The sequence below is a fragment of the Oryx dammah genome, unplaced genomic scaffold (genome assembly GCF_014754425.2).
Source record: "Oryx dammah isolate SB20612 unplaced genomic scaffold, SCBI_Odam_1.1 HiC_scaffold_16, whole genome shotgun sequence".
Classification (NCBI taxonomy): domain Eukaryota; kingdom Metazoa; phylum Chordata; class Mammalia; order Artiodactyla; family Bovidae; genus Oryx; species Oryx dammah.
Window position 1 is genome coordinate 10,660,886 of NW_024070200.1, and position 20,298 is coordinate 10,681,183.

A 20,298-nucleotide genomic window follows, 5' to 3' on the forward strand; every position below is an offset into this window, starting at 1 on the left:
CCCTGCCTCCAACCAGCCCTCACCCAACTTGGTCCTCGGTCCCTCGCGGGTGCTCAGAAAGATGTAATTGCCCATGGCCCTCTGACCTAAGGAAGCAAAATGAGCCCAGCCCCCAGGAGAGGGGATTGGTGGCCTTTAGTCAGAAGCTTGAATCTGAAGAGGTGTCCCTGGGCAAATACCCTAGCCCCTCCCCCCAAATCTTTCTCCTGCTCAGATCCTGGGATTCATCTGAAAGTTTTCCCGGGCTCAGAGTATCAAAGATAAAATGTGTTTCGCATTGACTTAGGGCCCATCTGTGCCTGAGACTGCCCTCGGTCTTGTGTGTTACCATCACACTGGCTCTTCCCAGTCCTGGTAGAAGTGGTCATTCTTATTCCCCAACTCACAGAAGAGGAAATGGGGGTGCAGAGAGGTTAATTAGCTAAGATCTCATCAGAGAGTGGTGGAGTGAAGGCTTAAATCCAGGTGCTCAGCCCCCCAGCCCATCCCTGAGCCACTAAGCCACAATGCCCCCTGAAGAAGGGAGCTGGTGCCTGGAAGGAGGCTCCCATAGTGAGTATTGGGGGTACAATGACGTGTCTGTGTGTGTGCCTGGGGCAGTCAGTGTAGGCTAGGTCCCACACTCTCTGGGAAACTGCCAACACATGTAGCAACCCTGAAGTGCTCGCTCACTCTCTGGACCAAGCAGGGCCTCTGGTCCTTCATCTACTTGATCTATACTCCTCCCCTCACTCCCTTCCTGCTGCAGACTGCACACTTCCCTGGCATCTTTATTTCCATCCCTCTCCCGTATTTAGGCAGGATTATGGGGGGACAGGGTCTCCCCAGACACCGCCAATTCACAGCCAGCCCACAGCATCTTTCTAGGATACACTCACTCCCAGAGAGTGAGTCTGGATACAACAATCAACAGTTCCAGAAGTAACCAAGTGGACAGAACTTTCTTCAGCTTGGCTTCTGATTTGTGATTGGAGAATGGCCCCTGGGTGGACCCACCCCAGGCATTCTGTGCTTGCCCATTTTCCCAGATCGTCCCACCCCTCCTTCCCAGGATGCACATCCAGAGGAGCTCTCTGCAGCGTGAAATACTACAGAAGTGGGCAGTGGGAGGATGGGGAGATGAGGAAGGGCTGAGCGTGGAGCCCTGGACTCAAAAGGAACAGGTCCCAACCCAGAGCCCCTCACTTTCTCCCAGGCCCTGCCTCATGCCCTTTCTTCACTCCTCCTCCAAGTGCCCCAGTCCCCCCTGATGTCTTACATCCCTTCTTCCTGCAGCCAGCCTCTGTAACACACCCTCCCCAATAAACACAGCCCATCTCAGTCTCTGTGGGGCTCCCCTTGTGCATTTCAGAGGTGGCTTAGGCTGCCTCCCTCCACAGGTGGCCCTGAAAACCTGCCAAAACGTTGGTGCCCGGCTCTGGGCCAAAAGGAGACACCTGTCATGCCCTTTAATCTGCTCTGCCAGGTGCTACCAGCCCGCTTACAGAAGCTCAAAGGCACGGGGTGATTCATCCTGGGTCACACAGCCAGACACAGCAGGGACAACAGGTGACACACAGGACTACCTCCTGGGCTGGGAAGGGCTTTCTGGCATCTGCCTGACTCCTGGCAGCTTTGTGCAAGGCGGCTTCCTGCCCAGGGTCCCCACCCCTCCCAGACCTGCTGCCTGAACCACCCAGAAGCTCCTTCCTCCTGCGCTGGCAGAGCCTGGGCGCCGCGCTCAGGGCACACACTGCCTCCAGGAGCTCCAGTGGAGGAGGAGTTCCTTCTGCCACAAGAACCTGGCATTGAAGGTAAGGGGGTTGGGGGGGCACCTTCCTACCTGCCCCAGACCACCAGGCTGAGAGGCACTAAGCGTGGCAACAGCCTGGACACTTGCCTACACCCACTCAGTGCGAGAGCTGAGAGGTGCAGTCAGGCGTGGAGGGAGGCCATTTTACAGATGGGGAAACTGAGGCACGGGGAGGGGAACAAATGTCCAGGAGGTACGGAGGGCAAGCCTTGTTTCATCACACCCTAGGTCTTCAAGCTACAGGTAGATGCAGAGCCCTGGGTAAGAAACCCCTTCAGCCAGCTCAGGAGAAAGTCAGTGTTCTGAAGCTAGCTTGTGGAATCGGAGAGTCCGGAGAGATGGGAGCGGAGAGTCCTTCTCTCCCTGAACTCGTTTCTGCTCCTATATGGGGCGGGGGGTGGTACACACTCCCCTCACAGGGACACTGAGAGGACTGAGTAAGGGAAGCCTGGAGGGAAGCTCCTGGAACGCTCCCCTCATCCCCAGACCACCCACCTAGAATCACAGCAGGGAGACCCACGGGCACAGGGCTTACCATGTGCCCCCAACACTGGGCTCTGAGCTCTGAAACTGCTGCATTTAATCCTCGCAGCAGCGCAGCGAGGTACGAACTGTCACATCCCCATTTTACAGATGGGGAAACTGAGGCATGAAGCGATTAAATGACTCACCTGAGATCTCACAGCCAGTAAGTGGGGATGCTGGGTTCCCTGGTCTAAATCTGTGTGCTAGAGGAACCTACAGGCTATTCGCCAGGCACAGTCCCATAGCTGGGGCCAGGGGATGAGCGGAGGACAAAGACACACTTGTCCACTGGCTCAACAAATACAGAGTGTACATGGCATGCCAAGGGCGTGTAGGGTGGTGCACACAGTGTGATGCCAACTGCCTCAGGCTTCTAAATGGACTCTAACCCACTGAAAAGCCCAAGGCGGCTGGCATCACACCACATGCACCACCCCAGTAGGGCCCCACTGGCCTCAATCCCACACTACCACCCTGGCCACCACCAGGGCCCCCAAAAGCCGGCCGTAGCTCCTGGGTGGAGCCACAGGTCCCAGGAAAATTCAGGCAGCCTGTGGGTCGAGTTAGCTGGCCGGAAACCAGATCCAGCGGAAACAGAAACAGGCCTGAGGCTGGCCAGGAATTGCACCTCCTCCCACCTGGAGAAGCTTGGTGAGCAGGTGTGAGCAGAGGGCTGTGCAGATCAAAATCAAGAGCCTAGTGTGTGCCCGGTGCTTTACATAAGTGATTTCCATATCCCTGACAATGAGCTGGAAGTGGGACCTCCAAAGCCTTAGGATGCAAATGAAACTACCCCATGTTTCAGAAAGATGGACCAGCTTGCCTGAGGCCATACAACTCTCTGTAGATTTCCTCTCTGACCCCGGGCCTGTGCCCACGCCACCCGTATCAGCCTTAGGTAGCTGTGTCAACTGCAGTCAGGACCCATTTTCTTTCCAGGGAAGGTGAGAGTGGTTTTGTGTCTGCTTGGTGACTTTAGGTAGATGACCAGCTTCTCTATCTGCCAGCTGAGCTCATAACATTCTCTACCCCTTGCATCTTCAGCAGTGGGCCCTTTTTTTGTTTGTTTGTTTTTTAATTTTTTTTTTTGGCTGCGCTGGCTCTTTGTCTCTGCTTCCTCTAGCTGTGGCAAAGGGGCGACTCTCGTTGCGGTGCACGGCCTTCCCATCTCAGTGGCTTCGGGGTTATGGGCCACGGTCTCTAGGGCACAGGCTCCAGCAGTCGCTGTATGGGCTTAGTTGCCCCACAGCATACGGAATCTCTCCTGACCAGGGATCGAACCTATTTCCCCTGCACTGGCAGGCAAATTCTTAACCACTGGACTACCAGGGAAGTCCCAGCAGTGGGCATGGGGCATTTCAAGCTCCATCAATGGTAGCTATTGCTATTGATTAAGCAGCAACTGAGAGCTCCCCAGTGGATTGCAGGCCAGCAAAATCATGCCATCTCCAGAATGTCGGCATCAGTGCCACCCCAGCTTGGATGCAGGATGCTGTGGTTTATGAGCTGGGCACAAAGACTTTCTCGGGGTATGGAGCACAGGGCTGCATGCCGCCCAGAAGGAGCACCGCTGGACAACGTGAGCAGGCAGTTCAGTGTCCGGCCGATGGACTTAGTCCTTGTTTGTTTCTCTGATAACTGGGGTGACCTTGGTTAATGTTTACCAGCAGCCTCCCCCTTCGCCCTTCTGGGTCCAGTGGTTAAATACGGGCAAGGACAGGGCTCTGTCTCCTCGGCCTCAGTCACCAGCCCTGATCTGGGACAGTGAATCGTAAGTATGCCTTCCACTGGCCAGGGGCCTCCAGGACCCTGCGCTCCCCAGGCAAGCCTTGGGGATGCAAGGAGGATGGAGCAGGCTGGGGCCGGGCCATCTGTTGTCATAGTAACAGCAGCCCTAGGGGTCCTTTCCTGCTTCCCAAGCCTATCCAGAGCCTCCCCAATTCCTCCCAGTGGCTAAAGTGGCCCTCTGCGAGCTGAAGTGAAAGTGAGGGGGTGGGGGCTGGCTTCGGCATCCAGCGACCTAGGAGGGAGTATGTTTCTGCTGGCACAGCTCCTGTATCTTTCCCGTCGGTGGTCTTCTGTAGGTCTCGCCGCCTCTGCATTTGCTCGGGTGTGTATCTTTTCTCGCTTCTACAGATGAGAACAATAAGGCTCAGGGAGGGACAGTGAGTAGCCCAGGCTCACAGAGCAACCTGGTAGGGAAGCCAGGTAGGACCAGAAGCTCTGAGTTTCAGCTGTTCATCATGCTTCCATTGTCTGCAGCAGTGCCCAGAACAGAACCGCACCAGGTCTCAGCCTGGAGTTACCAAAGCAGGCCCCCCTGTGCACAGTGGGCCCCTGGCCATCCTTGTGTGCCGCAGAAGATGGGGAGCTGGGGAGGGCACTGTCCTGGGGGGTGAGCGTTGAGCTATATTCCTGAGCCCCCACTCTGCACAGGCAGCCTCTATTTAAGCCTCATGGCAATCCTCTGAGGTAGTTACCGTGGCGTTCCCATTTGACAGATGAAGACTTCTGGGACAGGGAGGTTCATCCTTTGCCCCCACTTACACCATCTAGGATTCAAGCTTAGGCTGAATCCCCTCCAGAATCCCTGCTTCTCCCCTCATGCCCATTGCAAAATCATCCCTTTGGTCTCAGGCACCAGCTGAGGAATGGGAAGCCTGGGTTGGCTTTGAGTCACCTCTGATGCTGGATGACCTTGGACAGTCGCTCATCCTCTCTGCCCTTTTGGGCAAAGCATAGATAACTTTGGCCCTCCTGCCCTACCCCACTCCCACTGCCTTTGATCTCTGGACTTTAGGAAGGATATGATTTTTCCATCACTGGTGTTTGGAGATGGAATACAAATATGACCCAAGCCAAGGCAACCAGACTCTTTTAGAGGATCCTGAAAGAGCCACAGTGTCGATAACAACTGATGCTTCTGAGAACTGACAGTGTGCCAGGCATTTCTTGGCACTTTGCACCTATTTCATTTGCATAATAGTCTTTTAGGGGAAGTACACCCATATCATCACTGGGAAACTGAGGTTCAGAGAGGTTGAGTAATTAGTCCAAGGTCACAGAACTGATAGCAAATTGAGCGTGGGCATTCTGGCCTCATAGCCTCCAATCTTAGCCACAAAATGACGCTGTCCTTCTTTGTTCAGCCAGGTCACCCCTGAGGTTTTCTGTTCTGAGGCCTCTGCCTTCAGCTTTGTACACGGAGAAGGGCTAAATGCAAAATTCAGGGATCAAAACACCCAGGATTAAATTCGGTTCTGTAGAAACTTCCCTTGTGGTTCAGTGATTAAGACTCCTCACTTCCACTGCAGGAAGCACAAGTTTGATTCTTGGTCAGGGAACTAAGATCCCACATGCTGCACACACAAAACACTAGCTCTGTAAGCCACCAGTTCAGTTCTGTGATTTTCAGTCATTTATCTAACTTCTACAGCCCTCGATTTCTCCATCTATGTTGTTGTTCAGTTGCTCAGGCATGTCCAGTTCTTTGTGATTCTGTAAGCTGCAGCACCCCAGGCTTCCCTGTCCTTCACCATCTCCTGGACCTTCCTCAAACTCATGGCCATTGAGTTGGTGATGCCATCCAATCATTTCCGCCTCTGTCGCCCCTGTCTCCTCCTAGCCTCAATCTTTCAGCATCAGGGTCTTTCCCAGTGAGTCAGCTCTTTGCATCAGGTGACCAAAGTATTGGAACTTCAGCTTCAGCAGCAGTCCTTCCAATGAATATTCAGGACTGATTTCCTTTAGGACAGACTGGTTCGATCTCCTTGCTGTCTCCATCTACAAAATGGGGCCAATAATAACTCCCACCTCTCAGGGTAAGCTCTGAGGGAAGATGAGACAGTGGGTGGATGCCTGCGGTTCACGAAGAGGAGGAGGATGCTCATGCTGACGTTTGCTAAGAATAGGGTTTGGCAGCTAATGGTCAATGAATAAAGATCTGGAGAATTGAACTGAACATTTTCTAAACTCAGAGGCCATTCTCTGCAGAGCAGGGTTCCCCTCTCTGGCCCTGAGCAGTGCGGCTGACTGGCCCGGAAGAAATCTGCCAGTTCTCTACCTTGAACCCTCTCTGTGCACAGGTAGGGCTTCCACACCTGCTAGAGGCTCACTCACTCATCACCTTATCCGTCCCTCACACCTGCCTTGCAAGAGATTCTTTTCTCCACTTACAGGGAGGCGAGGCTCCAAGAGCAATCACTTGCCCAAGGCCACTTACCTGTAAGTGGTGGGGCTGAGTCACCCTGGGCTTACCCAGGTGTCAGTAGGTTGTGACCTTAGGTCACAGTCACTTCCCTGGATCCCACTGGGTCTCTCTTGGTCACTCGTCTTATATCCTGGGGGAAAGAAAGGGCATGAGATAAGGCAAAGGGACAGCTCATTCACTGGCCCCGACCTACCCCAGACTCCGCAAGTGTCACTGTGACATCTTCATTCTACTGATTTGAAGTTTGATCCCTGCACCTCTGGGCGCTTCACCGTTTCCTCTCGCATCTCTGGTTGGCTCCCCAGCACTAGGATTGGGGGCTTGGGGGAAGGGACTGCCTTTGTTAGAAGGGAGAGGAGAGAGAGGTCTTGGGCACCCGAAGTTCTAAGGAACAGACTGGGAGGCAAAAGGGAGCCAATAGAGTCTCAAGACTGATGTCAGAGTGTTGGTGACCTAACTCTGACACCCATTGAATTGATCTGGGGGCACACTGTCCCATCTGTAGTTCGAGAGGTGGGGAAACCAAGCCCTGCTCCAGCCAGCTTTGTCCCTGACTCACTGCGTAGCCTTGCCAGGGCTCTGACCCCTTCCTGGCCTCAGGCCGTTTACTGTAAGAGGAGGAAGCCAGAGGAGGTGATGTAACCCCAAGGCAGAAGGATGGGGTGGGGGCAGGGAGGTGCTCACCCCAGCTGTAGCCCCTCTTCCCCTCAGCCCCACACCAGCCTTGTTACCTTCTTAAGGCCAACATCCCTCTTGGCAGGACGGCACCTCACTCACCCTGTGACCCCATGGGAAGCTTCAGTCCATCTTGTTCCACCAAACCCAGATACCCCTCTAATTAAAATTCCCAGCATTGGTACACAGGGACCTCATTTAGGTTTCCCTTAACCTCAGTTTATACAGCTGGGCAGAGTGAGGCCCCCAAACAAGTAAATGCTTACCCAAGGCCAAGCGGACAGAGGCAGCTCTGTGCGGACGAGAAGCCTCAGCCTCTGACTCTGAGGCCAATTGTCATATGTAGTGTCCCCACCGTGCAGAGTTCAAATCCCTCATCATCTCTGAGCCTCGCCAAGATGGGGAATTTCCATCAACCATGAAGGACCACACCAAAATCCAGCGGGGAGGTAGCGAGAAACCCAAGGGCGATGGAAATATACAGAATTAATCTCAGCACCATCTTCAGCTCTAAAACCACTGGCTAGTTTATGAAAAATATAAACAGGTATTACATAATCTGTGGTCTCCTCTATTTGGGTTATTTAGAGGCCTGAAGTCCAGAAAAAAAAAAAAAAAAGGTAATGGAAAGAAACCAGTTTTGCGCTTCATCTTGTTGTTTATTGGAAAGAAACTTTAAGTCCAAGGAGGTAAGTAAAACCCAGCATTCTTTGTTTACAACTTTTTCACCTCAGGTCTTCATATGCCAAGTTCAAGAGCTCCTTTGTCTTTGTATTTTATTAAAATGATGGCTTTAGTTGTGTGACTAGTATCAATAGCCAGCTCTGTGGTTGCAGGCACACCCTCTCCTCTGCTTGAACCTCAGTTCCTTTATCTGGGAAGAGAGCACGTGGTACTCAGGAGACCTCGGCCTGGTGGCCCAAGGCAGGGGTCTGTGCGGAGCGGAGGGAGCTCTGGGGGGCAGAGCTGGTCCTGTGTTGCTGCAGGAGACACTGACTTTGACGATCACTAGATGGAGCCTGACTTGCTGGGCCAGCCACAGGCCTTGCCATTCCCTGTTGTCCCCCCCCGACCAGCCATGGAGCTCGTCTTCCTCCCAGTCATCCTCTGAGGGCTTCTGCTTGCCCATCTACCAGCCTCTCCTTCAAGGCCATCTGCTCTCTCAGGGGCTTTCAACGTAAGGTGGGGAGGCTAGACTTAGTGAAGGTCTTACTTTCAAAGATCCCCCAAATCTGACTTTCTGCCTGTGACAAAGTGAGGACCAGAGAAACTAAGCAACTCATCCAAGGTCACACAGCAGGTGGTGACAGAGACCTAGATTAGAAGCCAAGTCTGTCTGAAAAGGAAAAGATGCTTTTCCAGCTCTTACCCACCCACCCCACCCCCGACACACAAAGACAAATTCCACTTGGCTGGAGGAGCCAGGACCTTCATCACCCACAAGCGTGCTGAGCACAGAGCTGGGACAGAGGAGGCAAGCAGGGTGGGTAGCTAAGCTGACCGTCAGCACAGTCCTGTGACTGAGGCCACAGACTCACTGTGAGGGCAGCCCTCCAGCTCAGGAACATCTCCAGGGGCTGAGGTTCATTGTGAGTGTTGGGGTACAGGCCCCCGCCCCAGCTGGGTTTCCTCACAGCTCCTCTGTGTTCCTGCTGTGTGTCATTGAAGCAAGATCCCTCCCACTCTGGGCTGTCACCCCTCTATCCATTAGGTAACAGATTTGAGTGGAAGTCCTCCTAGGGCCGTTCCAGATCCAATCATCCCTGAGTCCAATTCGGCCCACCTCCTGGGTCATTAACCACTTCCTCTCCCTCAGTTTCCTCTTCCCAAAATAAGGCCAGCGGCACTTACACCTTGGGGTCATTGTGGATATTAGCAGAGCCCACTCCAGACCCAGGCGACCTGGGAGTGTGATTCTGATTCTGCTACTTGTCTGTCCTGGAACCCTGGACAAGTGACTTAACCTCCAGGAGACTGGCCTCATCTGTAAGCCCAGGAGTGTCGCATGACCTAGGTCAGAGGACTGTTACCGGAACAGGGTGAGATAAGACAATGAAGAGCTGAGGATGGAATTTGGCATGCAATAAGTGCCATCAAATCCCTGCCATTGTTCTGAGTCTTTCAATGATGCCGACATAGAAGAGTGTTTGGCATATATATAGATCCTCGATAAACTGGTTGCTTTGAGCTGGCATCAGTCAGTGGCCAAGGAACTCACTGTATGGTCTGACCTAGGCATGGTACCCTTCTCTCTCTTGCAGGATAATGGCACCCTCCATCATGCGGGGCCTTCTGCTGCTGGCAGCCCTGTGCTGCCTGGCCCCCATCTCCCTGGCTGATGATCTCCAAGGACACGCTGTCCAAGAGACAGATGATACATCCCACCAGGAAGCAGCCTGCCACAAGATTGCCCCCAACCTGGCCAACTTTGCCTTCAGCATATACCACCAGTTGGCCCATCAGTCCAACACCAGCAACATCTTCTTCTCCCCAGTGAGCATCGCTTCAGCCTTTGCGATGCTTTCCCTGGGAGCCAAGGGCGACACTCACACTGAGATCCTGGAGGGCCTGGGTTTCAACCTCACTGAGCTAGCAGAGGCTGAGATCCACAAAGGCTTTCAGCATCTTCTCCACACCCTCAACCAGCCAAACCACCAGCTGCAACTGACCACTGGCAATGGTCTGTTCATCAGTGAGAGTGCAAAACTAGTGGATACATTTTTGGAGGATGTCAAGAATCTGTATCACTCTGAAGCCTTCTCCATCAACTTCAGGGATGCTGAGGAGGCCAAGAAGAAGATCAATGATTATGTAGAGAAAGGAAGCCATGGAAAAATTGTGGATTTGGTAAAGGATCTTGACCAAGACACAGTTTTTGCTCTGGTGAATTACATATCCTTTAAAGGTAAGGTTGCATAACCAGTCTGAGCTTTTTTGCACAGAAACACCCCCAAAATATTCTCAAACACTCAGTTCTTAACTTTCCTGGCAGCACAGAATGGGATATAGCCGTGCATCTCTGCATGTGTTATTCAATTTTCCACACACGACCACTAAAACTTCCTGTGATCAAATAGGGTTAGGGAATTATGGATTAAACAAAGTACCTTCATCTCTGCAGGACTTTTCAGAGCCCTAAATGACCTAACATGCACTTCAAATTCCCACCAGCAAGAGGTGTATGATATGCAGTGCCTCCCAAAATAGAGTCAGGAAAACAAACCCCGAACCACACTTCCGACAACTGCAGCGCAGAGGAAGTAGTGACACTTTTGGAGTCAGGAAGACCAAGATTCAAATGCTTCCTCTACCACATGAGCCTCCACGAAATTGAAATTCTGGATCCTATACCAGCCTTGCATTATTCTCCCCCATAGTCTTTTCTGTAGACTGCTGGTTCACTTTAGACCCATTTTACAGATGGTAAAACTGAGGTTTGGGGCTTCCCAGGTGGCTCAGCGGTAAAGAATCCACCTTCCAATGCAGGAGCACAGGAGCCCAGGAGATGTGGGTTTGATCCCTGGGTCAGGAAGCTCCCCTGAAGTAGGAAATGGCAAAGCCCTCTAGTATTCTTGCCTAGGGAATCCTATCGACAGAAGAGCCTGGTGGGCTACAGTCCATGGGGTCGCATAGAGTTGGACACGAGCACACACGCAAATCAGGCTCAGAGAGAAGCACCTCACCAGGAGGCTCAAGGCTCCTTTATTCTCCCACTGTTATTAAACCTTCTCCCACCCTTGGCTGACGTCTGCTATCTCTTCTCTCCAGGAAAATGGGAGAAGCCCTTCGAGATGGAGCACACCACGGAGAGGGACTTCCACGTGAATGAGCAAACCACCGTGAAGGTGCCCATGATGAACCGCCTGGGCATGTTTGACCTCCACTATTGCGACAAGCTCGCCAGCTGGGTGCTGCTGTTGGACTACGTGGGCAACGTCACTGCCTGCTTCATCCTGCCCGACCTGGGGAAACTGCAGCAGCTGGAAGACAAGCTCAACAATGAACTCCTCGCCAAGTTCCTGGAAAAGAAATATGCAAGGTGACCTCCCAAACAGACCGACCCGGGAGCTGCCACATCTGGTCTGGTCAGAGGGTGGGGGGATAGACCCACCGACCACAGCCATGACCGCTGTGCGTCTGCTTCACCAGAATGCATGCACATGGTACCAGGCAGACTTTAGGAGAGGGCTGGTGCCCAGGGGTGAGGAGTGAAAGTTCTGTCCTTGAGGACTTCCTCCCCAGCCTGGACACTGCCCCTTCCTGGTGCACAGGGAGAACAATGTCAACACATGTTGTTGGCAAACCCAGAAAGAAGAGGATGGGCTTCCTGGCAAAGGTGGCAGTTGAATGTAGATTACAGGATAGAGTGTGGATTACAGGCTAAAAAGTCCACGGCAGGATGGGGGTGGGGGAGGGGGAAGAAATGCTTGGAGAGGCTGAAAAACCAACGCCCAGAGCAAGAAACTCCAGGACCTGTTTGAGGCTGGTTCTGATTCCTCTGTCATTAGATGAGTGTGGTTCAACCAGGTCCCCATCATGCCCTCCATATCAGTACCTGTCTCTGTGTTTGTAAATATGCCCAGGCCCGGATGAGCAATTTTATCATGTATAACATAAAACAAAGATGAAAATACAGAGAAGTACTCCTCACACCCTCAAAAGATGTCACTCAGGACCTGCCACCACACCCCACAGTCCCCTGGGATCATGGCCCTGGAGGAGTCCCAGTCTAGGGGGCGCGACCAAACCCTACAGGGAAGCAGAGTACAGTCCTTCCAGAGGACACCCTGGATCGTCCGGGAGGCCTTCTCAGAGGAGGTGGCCCTTGAGAGGCTCTGCAGGACAAGAGGATCACTCTGATTCTAATATCCTCTGACCCTGGGCGTAGAGAAACTAAAAGTGGAATAAGCCAAAGTGTGAGAGCAGGCGGAGAGGCCGCCAACTGGAAAGAACAACCAGAAAAGGAAGCACTTTTGACTCTGTGACTTTTTTTTTTTTTTATGACAGTTCTGCCAATTTACATTTGCCCAAACTGTCCATTTCTGAAACGTACAATCTGAAAACTGTCCTGGGTGAACTGGGCATCAACACGGTCTTCAGCAACAGGGCTGACCTCTCAGGGATCACCGAGGAACAGCCTCTGAAGGTGTCCAAGGTGAGTGTGTCCCTGACGTCTGTAGGTCAGAATGCATGCGGGGACGCAGCTCTGGGGCGAGGCTGAGGAAGGGGCAGAAAGACGCAGGCATGCCTGCAGACTGAGGCCCCTGAGGAATGCCATCGCTCCACCACGACAGCAGTGTGGTCAGCTGACGGAGGGGAGGAGGTGGCCTCACGTGCTCGGCTCGAGGTTGTGTCACTTACTCTCTGTCTCATCCTTGGCGGGGGACTTCCCTTTTTTGGGTCCCTATAACCTCCTACTTACAGAGAGAGACTTAGGCTCGGGGATTGCCAAGACTCTTTGGCCCCTGCATCTGAGACTCCGGGAACTACTGGCAAATCACCGAGTCTGAGTGATTTCAACCAAAGATGCCGTTTATTCAGGGGAATTACAGGTGGCCAAGAAAACAGCTGCGGTTCAGTGACTGTTTGTGAACGGAGTACTTGGGTGGGGACAAGGTACATGGAAGCACCCCTCAAAGTCCTGCTCCCCAAGGAGCTTCGTATCTGGTTCCAGAAATGAGAGGGAGCCAAGGAGACAGAGGGCAGGAAAATCCTCTCTCCCCCGAGGTGATGGGCTGTTTCTCAGGAAGGCTGGTGAGGAAGAGGCTGGGGTACCCTCATGGATCAGACAGAGACCTTGCAAGCACCCCTTGTGTGTCCCCTGCAGGGCCAGGTAGACAGCGATGGGGAAGGACAGGAGGCCAAGAGAGAGGCCAGCACGTGCCCCACCCTGGGCAAGGCGCTCCTCCCCGCCTGGCTCCCAGGCCTGGGTGGGGGCCTGTCTCCACTCACACGCAGCCTCGTTGCTTTCCCCCTTCCAGGCGCTCCACAAGGCTGTGCTGACCATCGACGAGAAAGGGACAGAAGCTGCCGGGTCCACATTTCTGGAAGCTATCCCCATGTCCCTTCCCCCAGACGTCGAGTTCAACAGACCCTTCCTCTGCATCCTCTATGACAGAAACACCAAGTCTCCCCTCTTCGTGGGAAAGGTGGTGAATCCCACCCAAGCCTAACTGCCTCTCGGGGTTCAGCTTTCCCCTCCCAGGCCAGGTCCCCTCCTTCCCTCCATGGCATTAAAGGATGACTGACCTAGCCCGAGCTTGCGTGTGGCGTGTCAACCCTTTGTCCTCTTGCATCTGAGTCTATCTTTGCATCCCCAGGATGTGTGTGGAATCCGGGCCATGGCCCTCCTTCATGTGTCCACTGCATTAAGATGCCTTAGCGTTTACGCTGCTCAACCCTGTGCTCGGCCAGGCTGAAAGGTCAGCTGAATCCCACAGCTTCCTGCCTCTCCCCAGTCACTACGGAAAAGCTCCAGGCTTTCTGGTCTCCTCTGGGGTCCCCAGGGGGAAACCCCACAGGCTCGGAATCCAGCCTGTGGCCCCCACCTCCACCCAGCATCCACCGGGTCCTCCTGCTCAGCCCCATTCCCACTGGTCTCACTGTGGCCCCCACTTAGAACCCCTCAGCTGCAGGCTGCCACTGCTTCCAGAGCCTTCAGCTCACACGGGGACACTGGGCTGCAGTGTCTCCAGCAGCAGAGATAGGAATTGGGTCCTCTCCTTGTCCCTGAGCCAGGCTTGGACACTGACCGCTCACAGGTCTCTCCTGCCAAAGGCTCTGGTTGGTGTTTGCAGGGGCCCTTTCCCATGAGGCTGGACTGGGAACACATATTTTGGTCCTTGTCACTCCGTCTCTGTGCCAGGACCCTCAAACATGCCATTCCTAGAGGCAGGTCTCATCTTCCCCATGAAGAAAAGGTCCCGGTCTATATCACTTGTTCAAACTCCCCCAGGATGTCAGCCTCCTCCCCACAAGACCACTTACCCTATGCCTTCTTGTATTCCCTAATCACGTGGCCGAGGTGCCCTGGATGGCTCTGGAAAGTCCTGACAGTGATTCCAAAGTCACAGGAGGGGAAGTACAGCAGACTGTCAACCCCCAGCCCTCCTGCCCCAGCCCCCCCTTAGCTAAGCTGTGTCAGGGGCCATATTTCACTTGTCTGGCTCCTGTGTTCCTACTCCAGGACCCTTCCTGTGGTCTCTGGCTGGAAACCACAGCTCCCAGGCCACAGTTAAAGGATGTCCCTTTCATTGAGGGCCACATGGCTCCTTCCCACCCTCCAAGGCCCTACAGGAGGGCTGCTGCAGTCAGAAGGCCTGGCTGGACCCCAGCCTGAAGGAGCCAGCTCCCCAAACTCTCACGGGAATACACTTGTCCCGGAGAAGTACGGCCCCATCCTACACAAATCCATGATCACTGTCTAGCTTCTCACTGGGATGAGTGCACAGCTAAAGAACAGGCTTGAGTCACATCAAATGTATACCATTCAAGTCAAATGTATACCATTCAAGGGCCACATCTGTGCAGTTTCATAGAACTGAAGATAATGGATGAAGATCAGACCATTTCCCAAATAAGCCTCACATCTCTTGAGTTTTCTCTGCCTAGAGACTTCCAACTTCTACAGATTCCATTAAGGACACAACTATTGCCCAGCACCCAGAATGAGGCCAGACCTGAGGGTCTAAAGAACTTGGATCAAATCTAGACTCTGCCATTTCCCGACTGTGTGATTTTAGCAAAGTCATCAGACCTCTCTGATCTGCAATATCCTCCTCAAAACATATCTTGAGTTGCTGTGAGGTTCACATCAGAGTGCTAAAACAGCTTTTTAAAGGCAACAGAGGAGGGCGCGGGTAGAAGGGACAAGGTTTGCTGACTCTCTGAACTCCTTCTCTAAGCCCGGCTCCCTGGGAGGAGCCGTGCAAACATGTCCTTGTTGAATCCTCATGGCAGCCCTGTGATGGTGAGAGTGGAGTTGCTCTGCTCTTCTGTGTGGCACTTTGTGCAGATGAAGAAACTGAGACTCAGAGGCTCGTCATCTCTTTCAAGGTCATGGCAAGTGGCAAAGTTGGCTTTAGAGGCTCTCCTTATTCCTCCAAACCCCACCCCATCACACCAGACGGACTACACACAACTTGTTCAGTCACTCAGTCCTGCCTGACTCTGCAACCCCATGGACTGCAGCACACCAGGCCTCCCTGTCCTCCACTATCTCCCAGAGTTTGCTAAAACTCATGTCCATCGTGTCAGTGATGCCATCCAACCGTCTCATCCTCTGTCATCCCCTTCTCCTCCTGCCCCCAATTCCTCCCAGCATTAGGGTCTTTTCCAATGAGTCAGCTCTTTGCATCAGGTGGCCAAAGTACTGGAGTTTCAGCTTCAACATCAGTCCTCCAATGAACACCCAGGGCTGATCTCCTTTAGGATGGACTGGTTGGATCTCCTTGCTGTCCAAGGGACTCTCAAGGGTCTTCTCCAACACCACAGTTCAAAAGCATCACTTCTTCAGCACTCAGCTTTCTTTATAGTCCAAGTCTCACATCCATACATGACCACTGGAAAAACCGTAGCCTTGACTAGACGGACCTTTGTTGTCAAAGTAATGTCTCTGCTTTTTAATATACTGTCTAAGTTGGTTATAACTTTCTTTCCAAGGAGTAAGCATCTTTTAATTTCATGGCTGCAATCACCATCTGCAGTGATTTTGGAGCCCAGAAAAATAAAGTCAGCCACTGTTTCTACTGTTTCCTCATCTATTTGCCATGAAGTGATGGGACCGGATGCCATGATCCTAGTTTTCTGAATGTTGTGCTAAATTTCTCCTCAAGCCCTGAGGAGTGCTGGGGCCCACGGCACTCGAGTAGGATGCCTCTGCAAGGAAAAGAGCGCCGGGATCTGTTGGAATTCCTCCCACCCAAGGTTAAAGAGCTCACAGCCTTGAGCAAGCAATGTGGCATGCTTCCCAACACTGACATTCTGGGGGAGTATAGGCCACTTGGAGTTCCTGAGAGTCCAGGGAATTCACCTAAGATACAATCATTTCACAAAAAAGTGGCCCGTCGTTACATAAGTCTGGACTCTGGTTGACAGAGACCCAGTTCAAACTAGCTTAAAACCCCAGAGCAGATTTCACTGGTGCATATGGGAACCAACAGGGTCCACTCCCTGGGGGCAGGGGTAGGGGCACCCCCACAAGGCCAAAGGTCAGGGCAACCTTGTCACAAGGGGGACAATAGTGTGCCACAAGCCAAGCAGGATAGTCGTACGCCTCAGCATTGCCTATTCTTTAGAGTTTTTAGATGTAATCACCACCTAGTCTGACCCTCAAAATTGGTCCTTGAAGGACGCAGCTGGGACTTGTTATCCCCAAGGTATACATGGGGAAACGCAATCCAGCGGGTTGGAAGACCTGCCCAGCACAGGCCTGAAGGCAGGTCCCTCTCTCTTCAGCTGGGGCTGCCCTAATGCCGACTATTCCCCAGTGCATCTCAGACCTTAGGAAGAATTCCAACCTGCCAGTCTAGGCGGGGTCCAGCTCACTGCCCTAGCACCAGCTGAAACACAGCTGCTGGGGGTTCTAGACAGGGACTCAGCTCTGCCCTGAGATGGATGGGAGGGAAAGACACAAGCATGGGCTCAGACAGAGCCAAGTGGAAGGAACACTGACACCTCCCCATCAGTGGCAGGGGAAAATAAAGTATATATACCCATTAGATTTTCATCATAAATACATGAGCCTTTAAGGTTAAGTGCCGGCTCTGCCACCACTGGTGGGGTCATCTGAGCCTCATTCATAAAGTGAAGATGAAAAAGACGCATCTGGCTTCTCACACATGTGTGCTAGTCTAGAAATGGAGAATACTGATTACATGTTGAGTTCCATTCCAGGAGATCTCCTGATCCTCTCCACAAGCCCATGGGGTGGGCATGAGCTATACAAGAGCAAGCAAATCTTTTCTGGATATCTGTGCTCCCTGGGATAGGAGGAGACCCAGATCTCACCTTCAAAACATGCTGGTCTGTGGCTGTGGATAATGGGTGATGAATGAGGTTGTGACATTATGATTAATACAAATAAATATGTGTATTTCATCTTCATGCCAGTTCTGCACAGAGATCCTAAAACCCTTGGATTTTCCTAACTGATAAGCGCCAGAAAGGTGTTTTTTGTTATATTAATAAGGCGACATTTGAAAAACCCCCTAGGTCACCTAAGGATAGGGGTTGTGGCCATGGGAAACCAACCCCTAATCTCAGGGATGGGGAATGGGATTGGGGATCCAGTTCAAACAAAAAAAGTCACACCGGGGCTCTGTAATAACCTAGAGGGTGGGAATGGGCAGGAGGTGGGAGGGAGATTTAAGAAGGAGGGAACATGTGTACACCTATGGTTCGGTTCAGTTCAGTCACTCAGTTGTGTCTGACTCTTTGTGACCCCATGAACTGCAGCACGCCAGGCTTCCCTGTCCATCACCAACTCCCGAAGTTTGCTCAAACTCATGTCCTTCAAGTTGGTGATGCCATCCAACCAACTCATCCTTTGCCATCCACTTCTCCTCCTGCCTTCAATCTTTCCCAACATCAAGGTTTTTTCCAAGGAGTCAGTTCTTCAAATCAGGTGGCCAAAGACTGGAGTTTTAGCTTCAGCATCAGTCTTTCCAATGAATATTCAGGACTGATATCCTTTAGGATTGACTGGTTTGATCTCCTTGAGTCCAAGTTACTCTCAGGAGTCTCCTCCAACACCGCAGTTCAAAAGCATCAGTTCTTCCGTGCTCAGCTTTCTTTATAGTCCAACTCTCACATCCATACACGACTACTGGGAAAACCATAGCTTTGAGTACATGGACCTTTGTTGGCAATGTCTCTGCTTTTTAATATGCTGTCTAGGTTGGTCATAGTTTTTCTTTCAAGGAGCAAGCACCTATGGGTAATTCATGTTGATGTATTACAAAAATCAAACCAATGTTGTAAAGCAATCATCAATCAATTAAACATAAATAAATATTCTTTAAAAAGTCAGTGAGACTGCCCTATTAGTAGGCAAGGGTATGTGCCAGCATGGGACAGTCTATGGGGCGAGTCCAGCTCAGCAAGCCTCCCAGAGAAAGAGAGGATTTCCATTTCCTGCGTGAGTAGCTCTCCATCAGCCCATCCTGAGCTGACACAGTGAGTGAAGCTGGGCCACCTTGACAGAGGAGAAAACTGAGGCACGGACAGGTTTGACTTCGATTTGCCAGGGTCAGCATTTGAAAGCAGGCAGTCGAGGCTTTGCAGTTCTGCCCAGCATGGTCGGTGGGGAGGATGGATTGACATGGTTTTCAGAGTCTTTTCCTATGTAGGTTATTACAGAATATTGAACTGAGTTCTCTGTGCTATACTGTAGGGTTTTGTTGATTATCTATTTTATATACGTGTGCTGTGTTAAGTCAATTTGATTGTATGTGACTCTTTGTGACCCTAGGGACTGTAGCCCACCAGGCTCCTCTGTCCACGGGATTCTCCAGGCAAGGATACTGGAGTGGGTTGTCCTTTCCTTCTCCAAAGGAACTTGCTGACCCAGGGTCGAACCCGTGGCACCTGAGTCTTGTCTCCTGCATTGGTACGCAGATTCTTTACCACTGAGCCACCAGGGAACTCGGTTTCTTATATATAGTTGTGTATATGTGTTGGGCCTCCCAGGTGGCTCACTGGTAAAGAATCTGCCTGCCAAGCAGGAGACACAGGTTCAATCCCTGGGTGGGGAAGATCCCATGGAGAAGGAAATGGCAACCCACTCCAGTATTCTTGCCTGGGAAATCCCATGGATAGAAGAGCCTGGCAGGCTCCTGTCCATGGGGTCTCAAAAGAGTCGGACACAACTTAGTGACTGAACGAGAGCAACAATAAGTGTGTATACGTTAATTCCAAATATCATTGTACACTTTAAACTTCTGTAATATTGTAAGTCGTTTATATCTCAATAAAGTCGAGGTAGAGGAAGTAAATGTAATAAAATGGTTAAAGGCAAAAAATGTAGCCACAAACAACTTAAAAATATAGCTGAATATTTAACTGAAAAATAAAAAAGGGTCCCAGCACACAGGAGGCCCCTGTAATAACCAGGCTGATGGGGAGGACTGTTTCAGAGTTACAGTTCTCCTTCTCCCGCACGCCCCAGACTTGGACAGAACCCCGTAGTCTCAGTGGTCTTCACCGGCGTGTCTCCCCTGCAGAAGGCGGGCACGAGGCCCCTTGGAGAGGCCCCAATTCCCAAGCCAAGTTCTCTAAAATGCTTTTCTGTCTCAGGAAATTTTCCTTTTTTCTTTGTTTGTTTGTTTGTTTTCATTTGTGTTCTGAGATAGATAACATTATTTTCTTTTTCTTTGTGTTTTATTTTTTATTTTTTGAGAAGATCCTTCTTCCTTACCTTGTTCGTTTAAACTCCAGCCAGAGCCAGAGTTCTGGACTTCGCCTTGTAGATTTCACGCTCCCCTTTAACCCAGCTATCTCACTGGAGAAAGGCGATCCCCTTTCATCCCCTTTCCCCCTTGATAGCCTGTCCCCCAGATTTTCAGAGGACAGCCCAAGGTCTCCCCCTCTGCTCCCCGGTCCCCACCTCCTGCTGCATGGACCCTGGCCTTGATCTCACTCTTGGAACACCTCCTCTGAAAGGCTGAGGTGTATTCATTAACTCCTCAGATAACCCTGCTAGCTTTTCTGTCACCTCCTCCCCTTTCTTATCTGGGTTCAAGGGCCTGTCTTCTATCTGCTTGCCTCTTGTTGATCCTAAAAGCTTTAGTTTGCAAAACCCACCACCCCCTACCCCCAGGAAGCTCAGGAAAGCCTTCTCTCTGGGGGCTGTGGTTGCATGTGAGTGTTTAGTTTGAGCAGCCTTGACCCTCAGGGGCTGTTGTCAGTAAGTCTTAAAGGTCGTGATCATCAGGCTCCTGGAAGCCCAAGGAACACAGAGGCATCTGAGCTCCAAAGGTGACAGATAAAGAGATTTTTGTATGGTCTCTCAAACCTGTTGCAACAAAACCTGGGATCCCTTGACAAGTTCCCCAATCGTGATTACAGCCATGAAATTAAAAGACGCTTACTCCTTGGA

The 20,298-nt window shown here is 51.8% G+C and overlaps 1 protein-coding gene across 2 annotated transcripts; it reads left to right on the forward strand.

Moving 5' to 3' along the window:
- Positions 1–1,519: 1,519 nt before the first annotated feature.
- Positions 1,520–13,460, forward strand: SERPINA1 (serpin family A member 1). Of its 2 annotated transcripts, none has more exons than XM_040257199.1 (5): positions 1,520–1,793; positions 9,464–10,107; positions 10,971–11,241; positions 12,210–12,357; positions 13,184–13,460. In XM_040257199.1, the coding sequence occupies exons 2-5, from the start codon at positions 9,468–9,470 to the stop codon at positions 13,373–13,375; spliced, it is 1,251 nt and encodes a 416-aa protein (XP_040113133.1). In that variant the 5' UTR covers positions 1,520–1,793; positions 9,464–9,467; the 3' UTR covers positions 13,376–13,460. The 2 variants fall into 2 exon arrangements, with proteins under 2 accessions (XP_040113133.1, XP_040113132.1); XM_040257198.1 differs by lacking the exon at positions 1,520–1,793 and adding an exon at positions 4,025–4,088.
- The last annotated feature ends 6,838 nt before the right edge of the window (positions 13,461–20,298 follow it).